This window comes from Hyla sarda, chromosome 4 (genome assembly GCF_029499605.1).
Source record: "Hyla sarda isolate aHylSar1 chromosome 4, aHylSar1.hap1, whole genome shotgun sequence".
Taxonomy (NCBI): Eukaryota; Metazoa; Chordata; class Amphibia; order Anura; family Hylidae; genus Hyla; species Hyla sarda.
In genome coordinates, this window is record NC_079192.1 from 99,448,478 (window position 1) to 99,471,798 (window position 23,321).

General features: G+C 41.7%; 1 protein-coding gene across 1 annotated transcript in view; it reads left to right on the forward strand.

Annotated features, from left to right (window-relative positions):
* Positions 1 to 19,629, forward strand: part of LOC130367387 (putative proline-rich protein 21) — a 37,173-nt gene extending 17,544 nt beyond the window's left edge. Inside the window, exons 3-4 of the mRNA XM_056569803.1 lie at positions 17,745 to 17,774; positions 18,580 to 19,629. Coding sequence (XP_056425778.1) covers positions 17,745 to 17,774; positions 18,580 to 19,629 — 1,080 coding nt within the window. The remainder of the gene's footprint in view (positions 1 to 17,744; positions 17,775 to 18,579) is intronic.
* Positions 19,630 to 23,321: the final 3,692 nt, after the last annotated feature.

The following is a 23,321-nucleotide window of genomic DNA, read 5'->3' on the forward strand; positions in this document are numbered from 1 at the left end:
AATATGGTCAGGGGTGTCCAGTAGATTAGTCCTAGCAGGTAGTCAGGTCCAGTGACACAAAACAAGGAAAAGAGAAAGAAAATAGGGCAGGTGGATGACAAGCAATACCCTGGAAATCGCTAGGTGTACGTGGTTTAGGCTATACCTGCTCACACAGGAAGCCAGCGGGGCACTCCTACCTACTCAAGCTTTCCCCTGAACTACCCCTTTGTTATCAACTTAGAATGCCCTATTGTGCCAGTTCCTTTGCGTTTATGCATTTCAATTGCATAAGCAAAATCTTCAGTGGAGTAAAAAGTAGGAAGGATTTTGTCATATGTTTCCTGTGCTTTGGGGACATATTGCGTGTGCAGCCGCTTCAGCTGCACAGGGGCCCAGCGTGTGAGGGGGCCCACCACCCTTTGAAAGGGCGGCCAGCCCCCTCACACGACACACACGTGTGCAGCGGTCACTTTAGACCAATATTTTAAATTTCCTCTTTCCATCATGCGCTGAACGCTTCTGCCAGAGAGGATCCTGCGTCCGGACGGGGAAGAGCCCACGTTTTAATGCAAACAGGCAGGGGCAGAAGCGGGGAGGAGGGTTGAATAGAAGCAGGGGAAGGGGGAATTTGAATGGAAGCAGTGGCAGGGGTGTGTTGAATGTATGCAGGGGCAGAAGCGGGGGAGGGGGGGAATTTGAATAGATGCAGGGGGAGGATGAATGGAAGCAGGGGCAGGTGGGTTAAGGTTAATGGAAGCAAGGGGGGTAAATGAAAGAAGGAGCAGGGGGGGTTAATGGAAGCAGTGGGGGTTTAATGGAAGTGGGGGGGATTAATGGAAGCAAGGGGGGGTTAATGGAAGCAGAGGCAGGAGGGGTGAATGGAAAAAGGAGCAGGGGGTTAATGGAAGCAGGGGGGTTAATGAAAGCAAGGGTGGTGAATGGAAGCAGGGGCAAGAGGTAGTAATGGAAGAAGAAGCGGGGGGGGGAGGTTAATGGAAGCAGGGGGTTAATGGAAGCAAGGGGGTGAATGGAAAAATGAACAGGGGGTTAATGGAAGCAGGGGGGGTTAATGGAAGCAAGGGGGTGAATGGAAGCAGGCGGATATTCCTGAACAATTGATGTATGAGGGGGGGGGCAGCACATTTTTTGCACGGGGCCCTCTGCTGTTTGTGTCCGCCCCTGGCTTTAAAGGATATCGAAAATGTGTGGCATAATGTGAAGGCAGCTGTTCAGTCAAATAGAGGGTGGGTTGTTTCCAGTTACTTCCCCCAAGCAGACACAAAAAGGTGGATTTTCCATAAGACTAGCTATGAATCCATGAGGATCCCATACACCTGCGAGACTGCTTCTTAGGGGAAGAAGAACAGCAAAGTTTTCCAAGAGAGAGAAGAGACTTTCTAAAGTTAGACTGGATCCGCACCTTTCCACAAAATGCTTTAATTGAAGAGACCAATGTATCATATGATTTAAGCCAGGTACCATCAAGTAATTTACAAATAGGGAGGGATGGGTGGGGTCATAACAGGAAATGAGGAGATGTGCATACCTGGCAGGATGAGGGGGTTACCACCTAACACCAGGGCCATCAGAAAGCATAAGGGACTATTTTTTAATTGTGCATGTGGCTGAATAATCCCAGGAAAGGTTATCCCAATAGAGACAATGAAAGGATCATGTACTTTGTTTGTATTTAGTGCAGAGATTAGTTTGTGGACAGCAATATTATTTATTTTTTAAATTCAAAACAAATAAAAAGAAATGTTGATCATGGATTAATATCATGCTGTCAAATATGTTGTACATCTCTAATCTTCCATTAAAAACTGCTGCTCTGTCTGGAACACACTAAATCCCATCACAAGCAGGAAAATATCTGCTACAGGTCTGGAAATTTGTCCTTTTAAACTTTCCTGAATGAAGTAAAGTCGTCTTTACTGATTGTAGAGCTATAAATAAGCAAAAAGTCTATTCAAATGCCTGACGAATTACAACATTATGGTGACATTCTGCACAGAATGACTGTTAAAGGGAATCTATTACAGGGAAATAACCACAGCACAAGGTAACACTCAGCGTCTGAATAGAGTAAATCTATTGATATGTAATGTACTACCGTAATAGTCAGAAGTACACAACAGTCAGATGTCATCGCATCAAGCGCCCACTATTTTCTCTTTTAAAGCCTTGTGCCTCCTCTTTCATTGACAGTTCTTTGTGTACCTAATCTTATGCCCTTATATATACCTTTTATTTTTTTATATTCTGTTATGTTGCGGCCTTGTGCTCTAATGAAAATAAAATAAAAGTTTATCCCTATAATTCTGCACTAAATACCCCATAATGAGGGTAATTTATTAAAAAGGAAAAACTAAAATATTGCAGTGACATAAGTATTCAGACCCTTTACTTAGGACTAAGCTGAAGCCCCTTTAGCAGTGATTACAGTCTCTTCTTTGCACAGGGATTGCACACCTGGATTTGGAGATTTTCTGTTATTCTTCATTGCAGATCCTAATCAATCACTGTCAGGTTAATGGGGACAGTCAGTGGAAGCCATTTTCAGGTCTCTCCAAAAGATGTTCAATTGAGTTGAGGGGTCAGGGCTCTCTCTAGCTGGGCTACTCCAGGACATTCACTCACTGAGCCACTCCTGCGTTGTCTTGGCTGTGTACTTAGGATCACATTGTCTTGTTGGACAATGAACATTCAGCCTAGTCTGAGGTCCAGAGCACTCTGGATCAGGTTTTCATCAAGAATATCTTTGTACTTTACCCCATTCAGCTTTCCCTCAACCCCCACCTGTCTCCCTGTCCCAACCACTAAAACACCTTTATAGAATGATGCAGCCACCACCATGCTTCACTGTAGGGATGGTATTGGGCAGGTGATGAGCAGTGCCTGGTTTTCCCCAGACACCACACGTAAACTTGAGGCCAAAAAGTTCAATCTTCATCAAACTGCAAACTCCAGTTGGGCTTTCACGAGTCTAGAAAGGAAAAGCTTCTTTCTGGACACTCTTCCATCAAGCTCAGATTGTGTAGTGCTGCAAGCTTGACCTTCCAAAACGTGTCGGCTTTTTCCTGTGTTGCATTTTTACAAAGATTTCTAATAAGGCATTACAATTTCAATCTATTGGAGATGGAAGCCTTTATTTGTTATGTTTTTGTATGCCCTTGAGTCCAGGGAATTCATCACGTAGTCTATCTATACAGAAGATTACAGTGGAGGAAAAGAAGAACTGGACTTTGCACTTTTCAATGATTTTTAGGCCTGAATACGGTCAATTGAAGAAAACTCATTTATTAGTTTGTTGGCTAATGTCTGGGCCATTATAATTTCTGCCAATATTCTCCTCATGTAATAAGCCCATTAGAAGGACTGTTTCCCAGCTCCAAGGAAAACTACAAAACTACAAATATACAATGTATTAAATATCTACTTTGGACTTGGAGGTCTGGGAGGGAGAAGACAGGCCTCACTGTTGCACCAAAGTGTGCTTACAAGAAAGGTAGAAGGAGCTATGCTAACTCTGCCGCCTGCAGCCTCACCACCCCTAACAGCAAGCAGAACACGCTACAGGGGCAGCATTGTTATACAGAGGAAAATTAAGGGTACCATGGGCCCTGGTCCTGTGCCGCCTCTCTCCCTGCCCACAAATGATGCTAATGCATTTGAATGGATAATCCTGCTATGAGTAAAAGTAGTTACCTGCTTAAAGGGGTACTCCATTGGAAACATCTTATCCCCTATCTAAAGAATAGGGGATAAGATGTTAGATCGCGGGGGTCCCGCCTTTGGGGACCCTCGCCATCTCTGAGCAGGCAGTGGCGGCATTCGGAACACAGAAGCTTGCAGCTTCTATGTTCATAGCTGTCACGCCTCTTCCCATAGACGTGAATGGAGGAGGCATAGCGGCTTGAATCGACAGTCATCGGGTACGGAGCAGTGTTCCGTTCACAAATGACGGGTGCCGCATGGACATCCCAAGGGTCCCCAGCAGCAGGACCTCCATGTCTAACATCTTAACCCCTATCCTTTGGATAGGGGATAAGATGTTTCCAGCGGAGTACCCCTTTAAAACACATTAGTGCCATGTTGTAGGCTAAATCTGTGGTCTGTATGCTTCAGTGTTAACGGAGTTAAATATAACATTTTATTGACGTAGTGTCAAGGAAATGTTATGTTGGCTACATTATCGTGGCTTATGATTATTACAACTGGATCACTTAACTGCATTTAGACAAGAAAAATCTCCCTTCAGAACACAGTTATTTATACTTTGCAGACATCTGGCATACCTTGTATTGACTGCACTGTGTTCCTTTTTATCTGCTTTGTTCCTATGTCAAAAAGGAATACTTGGAACATTGCTATTTGTTCATCATTGTGTACAGAAGCCTGAATAGCAGGTGAAGGGTTCCAATAGGAAAAGGGCAAATAGAGAATTTTGCCATAATGGATCCTTGTTTTAAATTATCTATCATTTTTACATTCTTTAAAGAACACTGTGATATCTTTCATATCGGAATGGAAAAATAACAAAAATATTTTTGTTAGTGAAACAACATTCTAACTAAATATTTTACTAGTATGATTGCAGTGTCCCACTGGGATCCCTGGAGGGCCTGTGGTTGGGTGTAATATGTAATATGCCCTAAATCAGATGCACCTGTGATATTTATGATGTTTTATGCTAATTTGTAAAAATTTTTATAATGTTTTATATTGTTATGCCATTGTAACTGTAATGTACCAGGCAAGGCTGAGTGCTCTGTAATGTTTAACCTAAACACAGTTAACTACCTTCCAGAATGGAGGAGATTGCTCTGGTCCAGCCTTTTTAGTGAGTGGAAGATGAAGTTAAGTTAGCTGACCATAGCCTATCCACTTGGGAGGGTGTGTTTAAGAAAGTCCAGTCTTTCTGCTGAGGAATTCTGTCCATGACAGTATTATAACCCTGGCCTAATCTGAGTGCAGGAGAGGAAAACAAAGGAGAAATCCAGACTTTTGGGGATCGCTGAATAATAGCTACATACAGGAGCGTAGCTAGAAACCACAGGGCCCCGGTGCAAAAATTTGCCCAGGGCCCCCCTATCACCTGACAACCCACTTCCCCAATCCCGGGCGACCCCTTACTCAAAGATATCAGTGACTACAGCACTGATGAGACACAGTCAGAAGAATACACAACTATATATGTGACTAACAGGCAGGGCCGGACAGACAAAACATATGCCCAGGCATTTAAGAATAAGCAGCCAATTCTTCTACTGGGGGTCCAACTGCTGGGACCCCCACCTATCACCTTGGTTCTAGTTGTTCTCCAGCTGTTACAAAGCTATAACTCCCATCATGTCTGGAGAGCCTCAGGCATTAAAGGAGTTGTAGCTTTGCAACAGCTGGAGAGCCACAGATTAGGCTACATCGTCACCCATCATCACTGCAGAACTAACAAGTGACTACAGCTCTGATGGGACAGTCAGGAGAATACACAGTGATATCAGTGACCTGAGTAGTGATGAGCGGCATATGCCATATTCGAATTCGCGATATTTCGCGAATATGAGAACGAATATTCGTCCTATATTTGTGAAATCCCCATATTCGTTATATTCGTGCCGTTTTTTTAACATTGAGAATTTTCGCCATGCGTAAACAATCGCAAAAATAATTGCCACTCGCGGACATGCTGGGAGTTGTAGTTCTCTTATACCTCCTCCTGTAATATCCTCTGATATCACATAATAACAGTCTGGACATGCTGGGAGTTGTAGTTCTCTTATACCTCCTCCTGTAATATCCTCTGATATCACATAATAACAGTCCGGACATGCTGGGAGTTGTAGTTCTCTTATACCTCCTCCTGTAATATCCTCTGATATCACATAATAACAGTCTGGACATGCTGGAAGTTGTAGTTCTCTTATGCCTCCTCCTGTAATATCCTCTGATATCACATAATAACAGTCTGGACATGCTGGGAGTTGTAGTTCTCTTATACCTCCTCCTGTAATGTTCTCTGATATCACATAATAAAAGTCCGTACATGCTGGGAGTTGTAGTTCTCTTATACCTCCTTCTGTAATGTTCTCTGATATCACATAATAACAGTCTGGACATGCTGGGAGTTGTAGTTCTCTTATACCTCCTCCTGTAACGTCATCTGATATCAGATAATAACAGTCAGGCCATGCTGGGAGTTGTAGTTCTCTTATACCTCCTCCTGTAATGTTCTCTGATATCACATAATAACAGTCCGGACATGCTGGGAGTTGTAGTTCTCTCATACCTCCTCCTTTAATGTTCTCTGATATCACATAATAAAAGTCTGGTCATGCTGGGAGTTGTAGTTCTCTCCTCTTATACCTCCTCCTGTATGCAAATTATTTCCTGGAGCCAGCAGCAATATGGTTGGAAGTAATTCAGCAAAAGTGAGGATAAACTGGGTTCACACTGCGTTTTACAAGTACGGTTCCCGCATACGGCGGGGGGAGGAGGGGGCTGGGGTAGGAGCAGCAACCGCACGCAGCCGTATGCGGGAACCGTACTTAATGTATTTCGATGAGCCAGCCAGAGTGAAACGCAGCCTCTGGTTGGCGGTTCCCTGACCGATCCTAAAACCGGGGTTGAACATGGTTTTAGGTCCGGTCGTCAAACTGCATGCGGGAGCAAAATGAGCCAACCGGAGGCATCGTTTCACTCCGGACGGCTCTTTGAGTACGGTTCCCGCATACGGCTGGGTGCGGTTGCCGCTCCTCCACTTTTTTCTTTTAAATTAACTGGCGCCAGAAAGTTAAACAGACACACATCATACATACACCATACATACAGTACATACACACACATCATTCATTCACCATACACACATCATACATATACCATACATACAGTACATACACACACATCATACATACACCATACATACAGTACATACACACACATCATACATACACCATACATACAGTACATACACACATCATACATACACCATACATACAGTACATACACACACATCATACATACACCATACATACAGTACATACACACACAGCATACATACACCATACATACAATACATACACACACATCATGCATACACCATATATACAGTACATACACACACATCATACATACACCATACCTAAAGTACATACACACACTTCATACATACACCATACATACAGTACATACACACACATCATACATACAGTACATACACACACATAATACATACACCATACATACAGTACATACACACACATCATACATACACCATACATACAGTACATACACACACATCATACATATATAATATATACAGTACATACACACACATCATATATACACCATACATACAGTACATACACACACATCATACATACACCATACACACATCATACATACACCATACATACAGTACATACACACACATCATTCATACACCATACACACATCATACATACACCATACATACAGTACATACACACATCATACATACACCATACATACAGTACATACACACACATCATACATACACCATACATACAGTACATACACACACATCATACATACACCATACATACAGTACATACACACACATCATTCATACACCATACACACATCATACATACACCATACATACAGTACATACACACACATCATACATACACCATACATGCAGTACATACATACACATCATACATACACCATACATACAGTACATACACACACATCATATATACACCATACATACAGTACATACACACACATCATACATACACCATACATATAGTACATACACACATCATACATACACCATACATACAGTACATACACACACATCATACATACACCATACATACAGTACATACACACACACCATACATACACCATACATACAGTACATACACACACATCATACATACACACTCTGCCTCTGGACCTCAAATATAACCTCCCCCTCCGGACCCGAAATCAACACGTACCCCCCCCCCCCCACCAGTCCCCCCTCCCCTCCGGACCCAAAATTAACCCCTCCTCACTCACCTGCGGCCGCCATGAAGTTCAGTGAGGAGACCAGCTGGTTATCCGGTCCCTCATCTGCGCTCACTCCTAGGCCGTTGCTGCAGGCATTGGGAGTGTGTCTGCAGTGCCTGTGCTGCATACGGTGAGGGGAGGAGGGGGGTGTACGTCTCTGCAACATTATGGTGTGTGCTTAGTGGTTGTGGTAGAAGGGGAAAGGGGGGTGGTTTGAGGCTAGCGCTGGGCCTGGAACTGGGAGCGCCGCTGCTACAAGCCTCCCCTTCAGGCCCGGGACCTCGGAAGGGGGAGAGGCAGGGGGTTTGAGGCTGGCGCCGGGCCTGCGGTGACAAGCCTCCCCTTCAGGCCCAGGATCTCGGGCTGTGCCTGGGGGCCCAAAGTGCGGCAATAGTATAGTATAGTGGCAGGGGGGCCCTGCGGGCCCCCTGTGGTAAGGGGCCCGGTCGCAATGGCGACCTTTGCGACCTCTATAGTTATGCCACTGGCTACATACTAGGACCAAATGGGCTTCCAGTCAGGCCTAGTGCACTTCCAAATAAATCTTGTTCATCTAACGCCAGCAGGTTTTTCCTAAGACTGGAATGAGAAATCCACCCCCTCCAAAAAAATGATAATAATAATTGTTCTTTTTTTTTTTTCATAGTAAATAAAACTTTAGTGGGGAGGGGGAAAGAAAAAAGTTTGATAGGAGGAGAAACGAGACTTACAATGATGGTGAAAAGTTGTTTTCCAGATTCCCAATTTTGCCTAACCTGTTTATGACCATGCACCATACATGTGTGTGCGGGGCTGCCATCAGGTAAAAAGAATGAGCCCCTTGATCAATGAGCGCTATGTAGTGAATGGAGACAGCAATGCCCTATACAGATCGTAGAAAAAATTGTATTTACATCATTAGGAAGGTGTTACTTAAAGGGGTACTCTGCCCACAAGACATCTTATCCCCCATCCCAAGGATAGGGGATAAGATGTCTGATCGCAGGGGTCCCGCCAGTGGCCAGTGGCGAGACCCCCTTGATCAGACATCTTAACCCCTATGCCTTGGATAAGGGATAAGATATATGTGGGTGAAATACACCTTTAAAGCATTTTATTGAGGAAACACTGCAGTTTTACACTCAATTTTTTCGAGGCTGTAGCCAGAAGTGGATTAAAAAAGAATAGGGAACATATAGGAAAATACTTTACTTCTATTTTCTTTTATGCTGGATCAAATTCTGGCTTTAACTCAAAAGCTACAGCAGTATTCTTCAAATAGAATGGTCTATGCGGCATGTAGTGTATTGTATGTCCACTTGACAGGCAGCATAAACAGCAAAAATTTACCCTGAATACTCTACTTAGATGAGAAACAGACAAAAAATGAAAATAAAACATTTTTAGTATTGCTTTCCTTATCAAGGCGAAGTTTAAAGAGTTTTAAGAAGCACAATTTCTTGCTTACCATTTTTTTTTTAGCACTGCACTTGTTATAGAGTAGCTGCCACCATCCTTTTTCCCCCCCTCTCTGTCCCTGCCTATTTCCCATCTATCCCTAACCCCCTCCCTGCCTTTAAATTTTTTTTTTACTTGGCTTGGCTTGGCTTTTTGTCTGCGTGGTAGTGTGCTCACTACCAGGAAGACTAAGGGCGGAAGTTAGCCCCAGCAGGCATCAGTGACGTCGCGCCTGCTGGGGCTAACTTCTGCCCTTAGTTCATCTATACAGTGTGCCTCCAGTTGTTTCACCACTACAACTCCCAGCTTGCCCTGGGAGTTGTAGTGGGGAAAAAACTGGAAGCACCCTGTGTTAAAAACAATACCTTTCCTCAGCGCAACCCGAAACCCCGCCGCCGTGGCGCAATGCAAAACCCGCCCGGCCGACCATGAACCCCGCTACCCGAACCCCGCCACGCAACCCGCTCCCCCCAAAGACAACATACCATAGTGCAGGACAGCAGCGACGGAATGCCAGGAGGCGGGGGGCCGGCGTGCAAGGCCAGGGAGCAGGGGAGACAATGCGCGCTTCTTCTGTTCTCAGCGCTCGCTCCCGCCTGTCTGATTGACAGGCAGGGAGCGAGCGCAGCCTAAATGAATTTGGACCGATTGCCCGGCCGGCATGGGTCCGAATTCAGGAGACCCCTAGTGGACAGTTTTCAAACGTAAATTTCACCTTTATAATAAAATATATATATATATATATATATATATATATATAATGAAAATATATTAAAGATATGTTGTATTACATAAGTACTACAACATATCAAAAATAAAAGTTGGTGACAGTGCCCATTTAAGGGGACAGGAATGCTTTTCTTTTAAAAGTGGTACTCCAGTACCTAAAACGTACCCCCTATATACAGGATAGGAGATAAGTGTCTGATCGCGGGGGACAAAACCACCAGGACCCCATACATCACACCCCCAGCCCCCCGTGCGATCCTCCCTCTGGCCCCAAAGCACTGAGCAAGTACCACTTAGTGCACAAAGCTGTGTCTACCTTGTGCTATAATCAACAAAATTCAAGTTTTCTCTCATGAATCTGCACTCAATACCCAATAACATAATTGTTGCTAATTTATTAAAAAAGAAAAACTAAAATGGCCAGATTGGTGGAAAGTGCATTGATGGTTGACCTTTTGGAAGTTGGACCTTTCGAGTCCAGCCATAGTGACTAGAGATGGGGGAATCGAAGCTGACGAAGTTAAATTCATTCTGAATTTCATGAAAAATCTGATTCTGAACATATCTGAATTTCCTTGCGCTTCGTGGTAACGAATGGTTTAATTCACTACATTTTGTGTGGACCGGGGGGCTAAAATGGCAAAAATGGTACTGTTAAAAGCTACAGACCACTGCACAAAAAATGAGCCATCATATAGCCTCATATGTGGAAAAATTAAATGTTATAGGGGTCAGAAGATGAAAATTTTAAACATACAAATTTTGGTGCATGCAGTTATAATTTTTTTAAAGTAGTATAATAAAATAAAACCTAACAACAACCTACAGGTGTGGAAGACCACACAATAAAATAGTGAATATACCCCAGTTAAAAATAATTTATGACAAGTATAATCATGTATAAAAGTAATTTTATTGAAATATATAGTTTAAAAAATACATATATGTATATCTGAAGTCACAGAATCAATTCATAAACGGTAGTATAAAAATAGAGGATATAGAAAAGTATAAGTATAAAAGTATAAGGTGGATGCTGGGGTGAGAGAGCCTGTATGCCAATAAAATAAATAAAGAAATAAAATAGTTCTTTGAGAAGTCACAATGCTAGTAGTGAGCTGCAATTAATGGTTTATAAATAATAAATAAATTATAAATTAATATCTGCAGGGGTTGCATGCACAGGTGAGGGGAAGGAGGGGGGAAGGGCGTCGTGCAAAATATGTGCAAGAAAAATGTGCAATACTTGTGGAATTAAATTACCACGCAATGGCCGGTGAGGGCAAACAAATATATGTGATGAAATTATTAATTAATAACCAAGGCAGAAAGCAAATGAATAAAACATAACACTCAAGTGAGTTGCAACAAGTGCAAAGAATTAAAAATTAAAAAATTAATTAACCGTGCAAATGAAGTGGACAAGGACTTGAACATGCAGTCTAAAGAAGGGGGAATAATATCACCTGGGTCACACAGTATAGTGCTGATAATAAGCAATAACAACCAACAGGCAATGGGCAGCAATAATACAGATAGCAGCAGATAGATAGCAGCAAGTTTGGGTGGTGACTAGCAGCAAAGAGTAGTATGCAGGGAAGAAACGGTTTGGTATAAGCTGGCACAGGACTCACCCCAATCCACCTCCACAACTCCGACGCGTTTCGCCGGAAGCGGCTTTGTCAAAGCCGCTTCCGGCGAAACGCGTTGGAGTTGTGGAGGTGGATTGGGGTGAGTCCTGTGCCAGCTTATACCAAACCGTTTCTTCCCTGCATACTACTCTTTGCTGCTAGTCACCACCCAAACTTGCTGCTATCTATCTGCTGCTATCTGTATTATTGCTGCCCATTGCCTGTTGGTTGTTATTGCTTATTATCAGCACTATACTGTGTGACCCAGGTGATATTATTCCCCCTTCTTTAGACTGCATGTTCAAGTCCTTGTCCACTTCATTTGCACGGTTAATTAATTTTTTAATTTTTAATTCTTTGCACTTGTTGCAACTCACTTGAGTGTTATGTTTTATTCATTTGCTTTCTGCCTTGGTTATTAATTAATAATTTCATCACATATATTTGTTTGCCCTCACCGGCCATTGCGTGGTAATTTAATTCCACAAGTATTGCACATTTTTCTTGCACATATTTTGCACGACGCCCTTCCCCCCTCCTTCCCCTCACCTTGTGCATGCAACCCCTGCAGATATTAATTTATAATTTATTTATTATTTATAAACCATTAATTGCAGCTCACTACTAGCATTGTGACTTCTCAAAGAACTATTTTATTTCTTTATTTACTTTATTGGCATACAGGCTCTCTCACCCCAGCATCCACCTTATACTTTTATACTTATACTTTTCTATATCCTCTATTTTTATACTACCGTTTATGAATTGATTCTGTGACTTCAGATATACATATATGTATTTTTTAAACTATATATTTCAATAAAATTACTTTTATACATGATTATACTTGTCATAAATTATTTTTAACTGGGGTATATTCACTATTTTATTGTGTGGTCTTCCACACCTGTAGGTTGTTGTTTTAGTTGCTCTTTCAGTGAATAATAAATCCCCTACCCTACCTATACAATATTTCTAATTTTGAGCCCTTGAGGAAAGTTTCTTTCGGTCACATAAAATAAAACCTATATAAATTAGGTATCCTTGTAATCATATGGACCTACAGAGTAAATTTAAGGTGTCAGTTTTACTGAAAAGTGCACTGCGTAGAAACGGAAGTTGCGAAAAATTACCAAATGGCGTTTTTATTTATTTATTTATTTTTTGTCCCACAAATAATTTTTTTTTTTTTGTTTCACCATAGATGTTGTGGTGAAATGACTGATGTCATTACAAAGTAAAATTGGTAGTTCATAAAACAAGCCCTCATATAGGTCTGTAGGTGGAAAACTGAAAGCGTTATGATTTTTAGAAAGTGAGGAGGAAAAAACCAAAGTGCAAAAAACGGAAAAACCCTTAAGTGAGTCCTTGAGGGGGTTAATAAATTTGCAAACATGTCTAAACTTATTTTTACTTTGTCATTATGGGGCACTGAATGCAGAATGATCGGGGAAACTTTTTTTTTTTTTTTTTTTTTTTTGTTATTTAGCACAAGGCTGCAACATAACAAAATGTAAAAAAAAAAAAAAAAGTTAAAGGATATAAAATCTTTCCAAATGCATTGTATGTATAATAATAATAATAATTTAAATAGCAGCTGTAGTTTACACTGTAATGTCTGAGCCTCTCATTACTTCTATTGAGTGGGTAGTTATCCATAGTTATACCTCTGCCAAAAAGTCTTACTGTAGCCATTAAACAGTAGAGGAAATCTCCATCTCTTGAGAACAATTGGCTTCTGCTCCCTTTGATGTTAGTCATGGGACCTTTACATCATTTTCTTGTTTGTTGCTACCAAGAATGTAGATCTGACATTCTTGCTGTATGGGACTCCAGCACTATCGTTACTTGTTGAACACTTTCTCCTAAGATGGTATCTCATTCTCATAATTGCTGTTTTACTTGGTCTTTGATTGAATCAGCACATCTGGTTCCTATCTGTGACAGACCGATATGATTAACATAGGGACATTATATTGTAATACATTCTCAAGGTTTTATCAGTTTTAGTATAGTATACCATATTTGAGCGAGAAGCATTAGATTGGGCTACTTTCTATCCTAAAGGACTTAAAATCTAATAGCAACTCCAGAAGATTAAAACCTAACATTTATTATGTGTTTCTTAAAAGGTATGCTTAGAAAAAAAAGGGTGCCACAACCTATTCAAAGATATATGTATAATCAATTTAGATGTATTATAATTAATTGATGGGCACAGTTTATTATAATTGAGGGGCACAGTGTATCATAATTAGTTGGGGGACAAAGTGTATATTATATCTAATTGATGGGGCATAGTGTATTATACTTAATTAAGGAGCACAGTGTATTATAATTAATTGAGGGGGCACAGTGTATTATCACTAATGGGGCACAGTGTATTATAATTAATTGAGGGGGCACAGTGTATTTTAATTATTTGAGGGGCATAGTGTATTATAAATAATTGATAAGTGATAGAGTGTTATTATTATTATTATTATTATTATTATTATTAATTGAGAGGGCACAGTGTATTATAATCAATTGAGGGGGCACAGTGTATTATAATTAATTGAGGGGGCATAGGGTATTATAATTAAATGAGGGGGCACAGGGTATTATAATTAATTGAGGGGGCATAGGGTATTATAATTAAATGAGGGGGCACAGGGTATTATAATTAATTGAGGGGGCACAGGGTATTATAATTAAATGAGGGGCACAGTGTATTATAACTAATATTGATGGGGCATAGTGTATTATTACCGTAATTGAGGGGGCATAGTGTATTATAACTAATTGATGGGGCATAGTGTATTATAAATAATTGATGGGGCACAGTATAGTATAATTAATTGAGGGGGCACAGTGTATTATAATTAATTGAGGGGGCACAGTGTATTATAATTAATTGACGGGGCATAGTGTATTATTATTATTAATTGGATGGGGCACAGTGTATTATAATTAATTGATGGGGCATAGTGTATTATTATTTTTACTAATTGGATGGAGCACAGTATATTATAATTTATTGAGGGGGCACAGTGTATTATAACCAATTGAAGGGGCACAGTGTATTATAATTAATTGAAGGGGCACAGTGTATTATAATTAATTGAGGGCACAGTTTATAATAATTTATAACTAGTATTTTTTGCACACTCTTGCTTTCTTTCATTCATACTAGTAAAAAAATCCTAACATCCTTGAAACGCATGTTATTTCTTTTCTTACATGGGAAAGATACATAAATAAAGCTGTATATGTCATGCTCAGTGTTTATCAACAGAGGGCTGCTCTAAGTCTTTACACTATGTCTTGAGAATTCTGAACAGGAAGGAAATAGCATATAATGTACAGTAAGCCCAGATTTACACGTCTGTCTGGCCTTTTAACCTTTGAAATGTAAAACGCAGATTGAAGAACGGTAAAACGATCATCACAGATGGGGATCACAGAGGGGCCTCCGCTGGGAGTGTTAATCATAGCACTTGGCTATGCGAAAGCATCATTGGCAAAATGTACAGCATTGCTTACAGCCTGCTGTGTTCTGAAGAACTTCATCTCATTTATATATCTAACTCCAATATATATATATATATATATATATATATATATATATATATATATATAATTTGTTACAGATGTATATAGCATTATATTAAATGTATCATCATCATCAACAACATCAAAAAATATTTGATGACAATGCAACAGACTGTATATGTAGGCACATGGATATACAGTATAGACAATGGGAAGTATGGGTGCAATCTCAAATTTTACAAACTTCTATTTAGTATTTGTACAGATCTGTAATACGACCAAATACATGTGCCCTTATAGACACAGAATGTTCTAATATCTGCCCCCTCACTGTTGCACTTGAAGCCTCATAAAATTGCCCTGTGGAACAAGTGGCAAAAAATAGTCCTTGAATTTATGATAATATCTTTATTTTATTTATAACTGTGTATATAGTTCCAGCCATGGCTTCCGCTAGAAGGAGGGGGGGGGGGGGGGGGGGCTTCCACCTGTTTCCTGGGGAAATGTTTTAGGTGCTGCACATTCTGAAGAGAAGATCCTGGTGTCGGTCTTTACATGCTGGACCTCCCCTCCTGTGCTCAGTACAGGGAAAATGTCTGTTCCTTTTCATCTGTAAAAGGTAGGAGACTGTCTATCTGTTTTATCTCCATCTCTCCATCAAGAAGTGGAGCAGCACACTTGAATAATTCTTGAATAGGGTACCTACTGCGGTCAGGTATTGGTCTCAGAACCCACTTGTGATATATCAGACAAAAGCGTAGCAGCACTCCAGAAATGTGGTTGAACATGAAATAAAGCCACAACATTTCACCACAATTCTGGAGTGCCGCTATGCTTTTGTCTGATCCGTCTATTTATCTACTACCTATAAGAGCGCTCGTGTATCACTGGCTCTCCCCTATAAAATGCATGGAGTGCGTGCCAACATGTTGCTCCTTGCATTGGAAGAGACAGGGCCCTATTCTGGAGATTGCATGAGGTCTCCCATCCTAGATGATAAGTTTTACAGTTATGAAGTACCCTATAAAAATAAAGCCCCTCACCTCCAGAAAAATTTCTGGGGATGCCAATGATACCAACAAATTTCACAGCCTTGTACAAAGATTGTAAGTTTTCTTTTTCAGCTCTCTGATGAGAGCCCCCAAACCCACGGTACCTGTCTTTTTCGATTTTAAAATGCATTGATCACGGCATCTAAAGGGGTTAATGGCAAACGTGTCCTGATTGCCGATGTTGGTCAATGACTGACAAGTGTCGCCTGTTAATAGTAGCCCTCACTCATGTTCTTTGAAGCAAATTCAGCTCCTGCCATGGACAGATAACATTGCATTGTGTAAATATACTGTACATCATGCTGCGTTAACGTGTTACTGCCAATGACATAACTCTACATCATAGGGTGAAAAGGGGTTAAGGGATCCCGCTACTTGTCACAGCTATGTATGCCCTCCATGTATGCCCTCTCAAGCTGATTTTTTCTTGGGGCTGTGGGAAAGGGGTCTATTCCTGTCAAACAATGGGGCGTCAATGGACTATGTCCTTCATTAGGCATTTCTGGCGGGCAATGGACTGGCCAATTTCAAGATTTTGTAAAGATGTTAAATATGAATATATTAGACTTTTAAGTTCTGGGTTACCTGTAGATCTTTTGAAGATCATAATCAAAAAGGATCTACATGTTTTTTTTATAGATGTGTATAGGAAAATAGTGTTTTATTACATGCCATTTTATCTTATCCTAGGTCCATGATCCGAGCAGTAACAGTTGCCTGATTTTTACAAATGTGACATACCTGTTCTACAGAAGAATCGTCTAAAAAATAAGAGATTTTTTTTGTAATTTTTTTAATAGAGGCTACAGTAAGTGATCAAATAAGAGAGCATATAGAAGAGCCAAGAAGACTAACCATCAGCAATTGGTCTATACAAAGATGACAAAAGATAAGGGAACATATATATATTTGATAGTTTTTTGTGTGTGAAAGTCTCTAGGTGCTAGGTGCACATATTTACAATGTAAATATGCTGACCTACATTATTTTTATACATGTGTGTATATATATATATATATATATATATATATATATATATATATCATAATTTTGAGCATCTGCAGTTGCTATTGATCCTCCCAAATACCTCTTTGGATTTATCTGTATATTTTTGGTGCTTGTAATTGATATAATTCACCTCTGTTTTTAACGGGTGGTCAGTTTTTAATGATATAACAAAGTAATATTTTGCGCATAAACTCGACATGTTTTTTTTGATGGTATATTGTCTACAATTAACTACATTTGCTTTTGAGTCCCACAAAATAAAAATATACGTACCTTCCTGTCAGTATAGACTAATAAAGATACATAAGGGATTTTTCTTTTCTTTTTTTTGCAGTTGAGACTTGAAGGCAGCTCGGTTACCAGGGTAAAGGTTTAGGACATGCACTGTAATCCTTCATATTATTCCCTCTCACTGTATGGGCTAACAATCAAATTTCCCTCTCTTAAACACACAAAATATGGGAGGAAGCCCACATAAACACAGGGAGAACATGCAAACTTCATGCAGATGTTATCTTTGAACCCCGCACACTATCCACAACCGTCATGGTGCCTGTAACATACAGCTGATATTAGCTAATTGCTGATTACATACATCCAGCTCCATACATCAGTTCTAAATAATATGTTTGCTGTAGATCAATATGCATTTTGAGCAGGGTTCACAACACATAGTGACATTGATGAGGGGAGTATGAAGTCTGGCCCACCAGTGTGAGACATTACTGAGACTGTCTGCAGGTTTTGGCAGGCTCCCAAGCAGTGCAATGGATTTGCTCATCTGACCTCCTAAGTAGTCTGATTCCACCATTCCATATCTAAGCTGTAAAGTGATTCTAATCCACTTCAAATTACTCAACAGTCAACTAATTATATAGCAAGATGAATTCTTCAACTTACATGAACCATACGTCCAGCTCCATACATCCAGCTCCATACATCCAGCTCCATACATCTAGCTCCATACATCCAGCTCTATGCATCTAGCTCCATACATCCAGCTTCATACATCCAGCTCTACGCATCTAGCTCCATACATCCAGCTCCATACATCCAGCTCCATACATCCAGCTCTACGCATCTAGCTCCATACATCTAGCTCCATACATCCAGCTCTACGCATCTAGCTCCATACATCCAGCTCCATACATCCAGCTCTACGCATCTAGCTCCATACATCCAGCTCCATACATCCAGCTCCATACATCCAGCTCTACGCATCTAGCTCCATACATCCAGCTCCATACATCCAGCTCCATACATCTAGCTCCATACATCCAGCTCCATACATCCAGCTCTACGCATCTAGCTCCATACATCCAGCTCCATACATCCAGCTCCATACATCTAGCTCCATACATCCAGCTCCATACATCCAGCTCTACGCATCTAGCTCCATACATCCAGCTCTATACATCCAGCTCCATACATCCAGCTCCATACATCCAGCTCCACACATCCAGCTCCATACATCCAGCTCCATACATCCAGCTCCATACATCCAGCTCCATACATCCAGCTCTACGCATCTAGCTCCACACATCCAGCTCCACACATCCAGCTCTATACATCTAGCTCCATACATCCAGCTCCATACATCCAGCTCTACGCATCTAGCTCCACACATCCAGCTCCACACATCCAGCTCCATACATCTAGCTCCATACATCCAGCTCCATACATCCAGCTCCATACATCCAGCTCCATACATCCAGCTCCATACATCCAGCTCCACACATCCAGCTCCATACATCCAGCTCCACACATCCAGCTCCATACATCCAGCTCCATACATCCAGCTCTACGCATCTAGCTCCACACATCCAGCTCCACACATCCAGCTCCATACATCTAGCTCCATACATCCAGCTCCATACATCCAGCTCCATACATCCAGCTCTACGCATCTAGCTCCATATATCCAGCTCCATACATCCAGCTCCATACATCCAGCTCCATACATCCAGCTCCACACATCCAGCTCCACGCATCAAGCTCCATACATCCAGCTCCATAAATCCAGCTCCATACATCTAGCTCCATACATCCAGCTCTGCACATCTAGTTCCATACATCCAGCTCCACACATCCAGCTCTATACATCTAGCTCCATACATCCAGCTCCACACATCCAGCTCTATGCATCTAGCTCCATACATCTAGCTCCATACATCCAGCTCCATGCATCCAGCTCCATACATCCAGCTCTATGCATCTAGCTCCATACATCCAGCTCCATACATCCAGATCTACGCATCCAGCTCTACGCATCCAGCTCTATGCATCTAGCTCCATACATCCAGCTCCATACATCCAGCTATACGCATCCAGCTCTATGCATCTAGCTCCATACATCCAGCTCTATGCATCTAGTTCCATACATCCAGCTCCATACATCCAGCTCCATACATCCAGCTCTACGCATCTAGCTCCATACATCCAGCTCCATACATCCAGCTCTACGCATCTAGCTCCATACATCCAGCTCTACGCATCCAGCTCTATGCATCTAGCTCCATACATCTAGCTCCTTACATCCAGCTCCATACATCCAGCTCTACGCATCTAGCTCCATACATCCAGCTCCATACATCCAGCTCTACGCATCTAGCTCCATACATCTAGCTCCATACATCCAGCTCCATACATCCAGCTCTACGCATCTAGCTCCATACATCTAGCTCCATACATCCAGCTCCATACATCCAGCTCTACGCATCTAGCTCCATACATCCAGCTCCATACATAATATATGTATTATAAGCCTTTTGTTAAAAACATAAAATTGTAAACCTACATTTTTATGGGATGTAACCCGACTTTGGCTTATTTTCCTCCTAGATACCACCAATTTCTAGTTACTTTAAACTTATCAGTCCTAATTTACTAAGTGTGTTGGGTTTTTACTAGTGGGAAATGTTGTTTCTACCTTGCAGGATACCTCTCTATTTACCTTGAGGATTCACAGATTTACAAGTTAGGAAAGTTTTTTTGGACCAGCTTTTACTTCTAGCCATTTACTCAAAGGACTTTCTGTGAATTCAATAGTAAATAGGTTGAGTTGTGAAATAAAGCCCCTTTCTGGCTGGCCACGTCCCTTTTTGGGTTTGTTGGGAATGTAGGTTTATTTTGGTGCAATGTGCCAAAAAATCTTGCGCAGACACAATTTGTGGAGCAGTGCACCAAATTGTTGCGATCTGTGCCACATTTTGGCGCACAACCCGTGAAAAACAGTTGGGTTTACAATAGTAAATCAGGGCCAGAGAGAATGACAGCTGCTTCTGCACAACTAAGTTTAAAGATACATTAACACAAGATGTATATGCTGTAATTGTGCCGCTCAGGAGCACAAAAGGCCTCAGACTCAGAACAGTGTAAAAAACCCTATAGCAGCAGGTAATAGGACAGGGATCCAGATAATGTTTTTTGCCGCTGGCCCTGTAAGAAGCAGAAGTGGTTAGCAGCAGAGAACACACTAGCAGTAGAGCAGCAGCGGCTGAAAGATAGTTGCCAGACAGAAGAGGAGTTTAACAGGCAACAGGAGTTGGCCCAATGTGCTACTTAACCAGTTTGACTTTGGGCAAAACTCAGAAGTGAAACCTAAGTACCCTCTAACATATGACCCTTTCTCCAAATCCATGATGTAGAAGACAGTTTTAACTGTAAGATGGTCGCTTCATAAGAGTGGTCCCAGTGTGGGTAGCAGCTCACCCAATGGACCAGAAGGTTCCTGGGCAAGACATTGGGGGATCCGACAAAGGCAGCTCTTGGTCCAGGAGAGGATCGTGGGTAAGTAGCAAATTAGAAAAGTCAGGTACAGGCAAGAAAGTGGGGGAAGGCAGCATAGGTTTGAGGTCAACAGTCTGAGCTTTAAAGTCAGGTGAACAGGCAAACACAGTTATCAGGACAGCTTTACACAACACTTTGGCTAGGGAAAAAACACTTTTTTTCTCAGGTAAGGGTTACGCAGGTAGGTCAGCCTTAAATAAAGAATGGCCTGTGGTAATTGGCACAAGCTTAGGTGTAAATGCTGGTTCTTTAAGTAACAACAAAGGAATGCACACACTGAACCGGCAAAGCTAGGAAACCAGGGACAGCAGAGACAGGAGCAGTGCAGAGGATTGGTGGCATGGATTAAAAGTAATCCAGCAGCAGTGCACACTGGAAACAGAAGTATACTGACTGTGGTGAAACTAGGAGGAAAAGGCAGCTGTGTGACCTGGGTAGGAGAAGAGAAACATGCTGGGGACACAGCATACCAGTATCCCCATCATTATTTCTTCTTCCTGGACATTTATAAAATATTAAAGAAATGTACCTGTCATATCATATTATACTTATATATGTTATGTTATATAGGTTATGCAGATTCTTTGCATGTGTTTTTTATGTGTATAGCTTCTGTATTCGGCTCACAAATCCCTATGTTCCTCACTCATTCTGATATCCACTTGTTAGAAAGATTGGGTCCTGTCCCAGGCAAGCACTGAGCCAGCCTTCATTTACTATTCATTCACTTACTCCCTGAGTCTGCTGTGCTGTACTGGGTATTTTCATCCAATAACTACAGTCTGCTCTGTAAGCCCCTCCTCTCTCTTTTATGCTGCAGTCTGATAGATAGGATAGGAGTGAGCATAGATGAGTGCTAGTCCCGCCCACACTCCCTGGACTTCGTCCCAGACTGTGCTTTAGCTGGGGCAAAGATGATGCTGCAGCCGGACAAGATTAAGCTCTAGATTGTATGGGAACCCCTAGGGGGTCTTTTTTATAAGCCACAATTTCTATAAAAAGTTGATATATATTTTTTTAATAAAGTACATTAGAAAGGTTATTTTTTTACACATACGTACAACACATAAAAAGTATTTGATTCTGATAGTGCCCATTTAAAGTCTTACTCTGGAATTACTAACATATTGTTACGCCGAGCGCTCCGGGTCCCTGCTCCTCCCCGGAGTGCTCACGGCGTCTCTCTCCCTGCAGCGCCCCGGTCAGACCCGCTGTCCGGGAGCGCTGCACTGACATTGCCGGCGGGGATGCGATTCGCATAGCGGGACGCGCCCGCTCACGAATCGCATCCCAAGTCACTTACCCGTCCCGGTCCCCGGCTGTCATGTGCTGGCGCGCGCGGCTACACTCTCTAGGGCGCACGCGCGCCAGCTCTCTGAGACTTAAAGGGCCAGTGCACCAATGATTGGTGCCTGGCCCAATTAGCTTAATTAGCTTCCACCTGCTCCCTGGCTATATCTACTCACTTCCCTGCACTCCCTTGCCGGATCTTGTTGCCTTGTGCCAGTGAAAGCGTTTAGTGTTGTCCAAAGCCTGTGTTACCTGATCTCCTGCTATCCATATTGACTACGAACCTTGCCGCCTGCCCCAACCTTCTGCTACGTCTGACCTTGCCTCTGCCTAGTCCTTCTGTCCCACGCCTTCTCAGCAGTCAGCGAGGTTGAGCCGTTGCTAGTGGATACGACCTGGTTGCTACTGCCGCAGCAAGACCATCCCGCTTTGCGCAGGCTCTGGTGAACACCTGTAGCCTCTTAGAACCGGTCCACCAGCACGGTCCACGCCAATCCCTCGCTGACACAGTGGATCCACAACCTGTAAGCCGAATCGTGACACATATTTTAAACTATGTGTTAACTGGCAGCTGCTTTTTCAAAGACCTTAATGGGGAACATTGTGAGATTTAAAAAAAAATATATATATTTTTTTACCTATTTACTGCCTTTCTTTTTCTTTTACAATGTGTGAATTTAGCCTAAAAGCGACTTCTACCATCTTCTAGTAGGCGAACCAAGGTATGAGCTTCTTTTATCTCAGGTTTTGAGAACCCTATTTCTATACATTGGGTAAAATAAGTATCGAACATTTCATCATTTTTCTCACTAAATATGGTACTACTGTATTT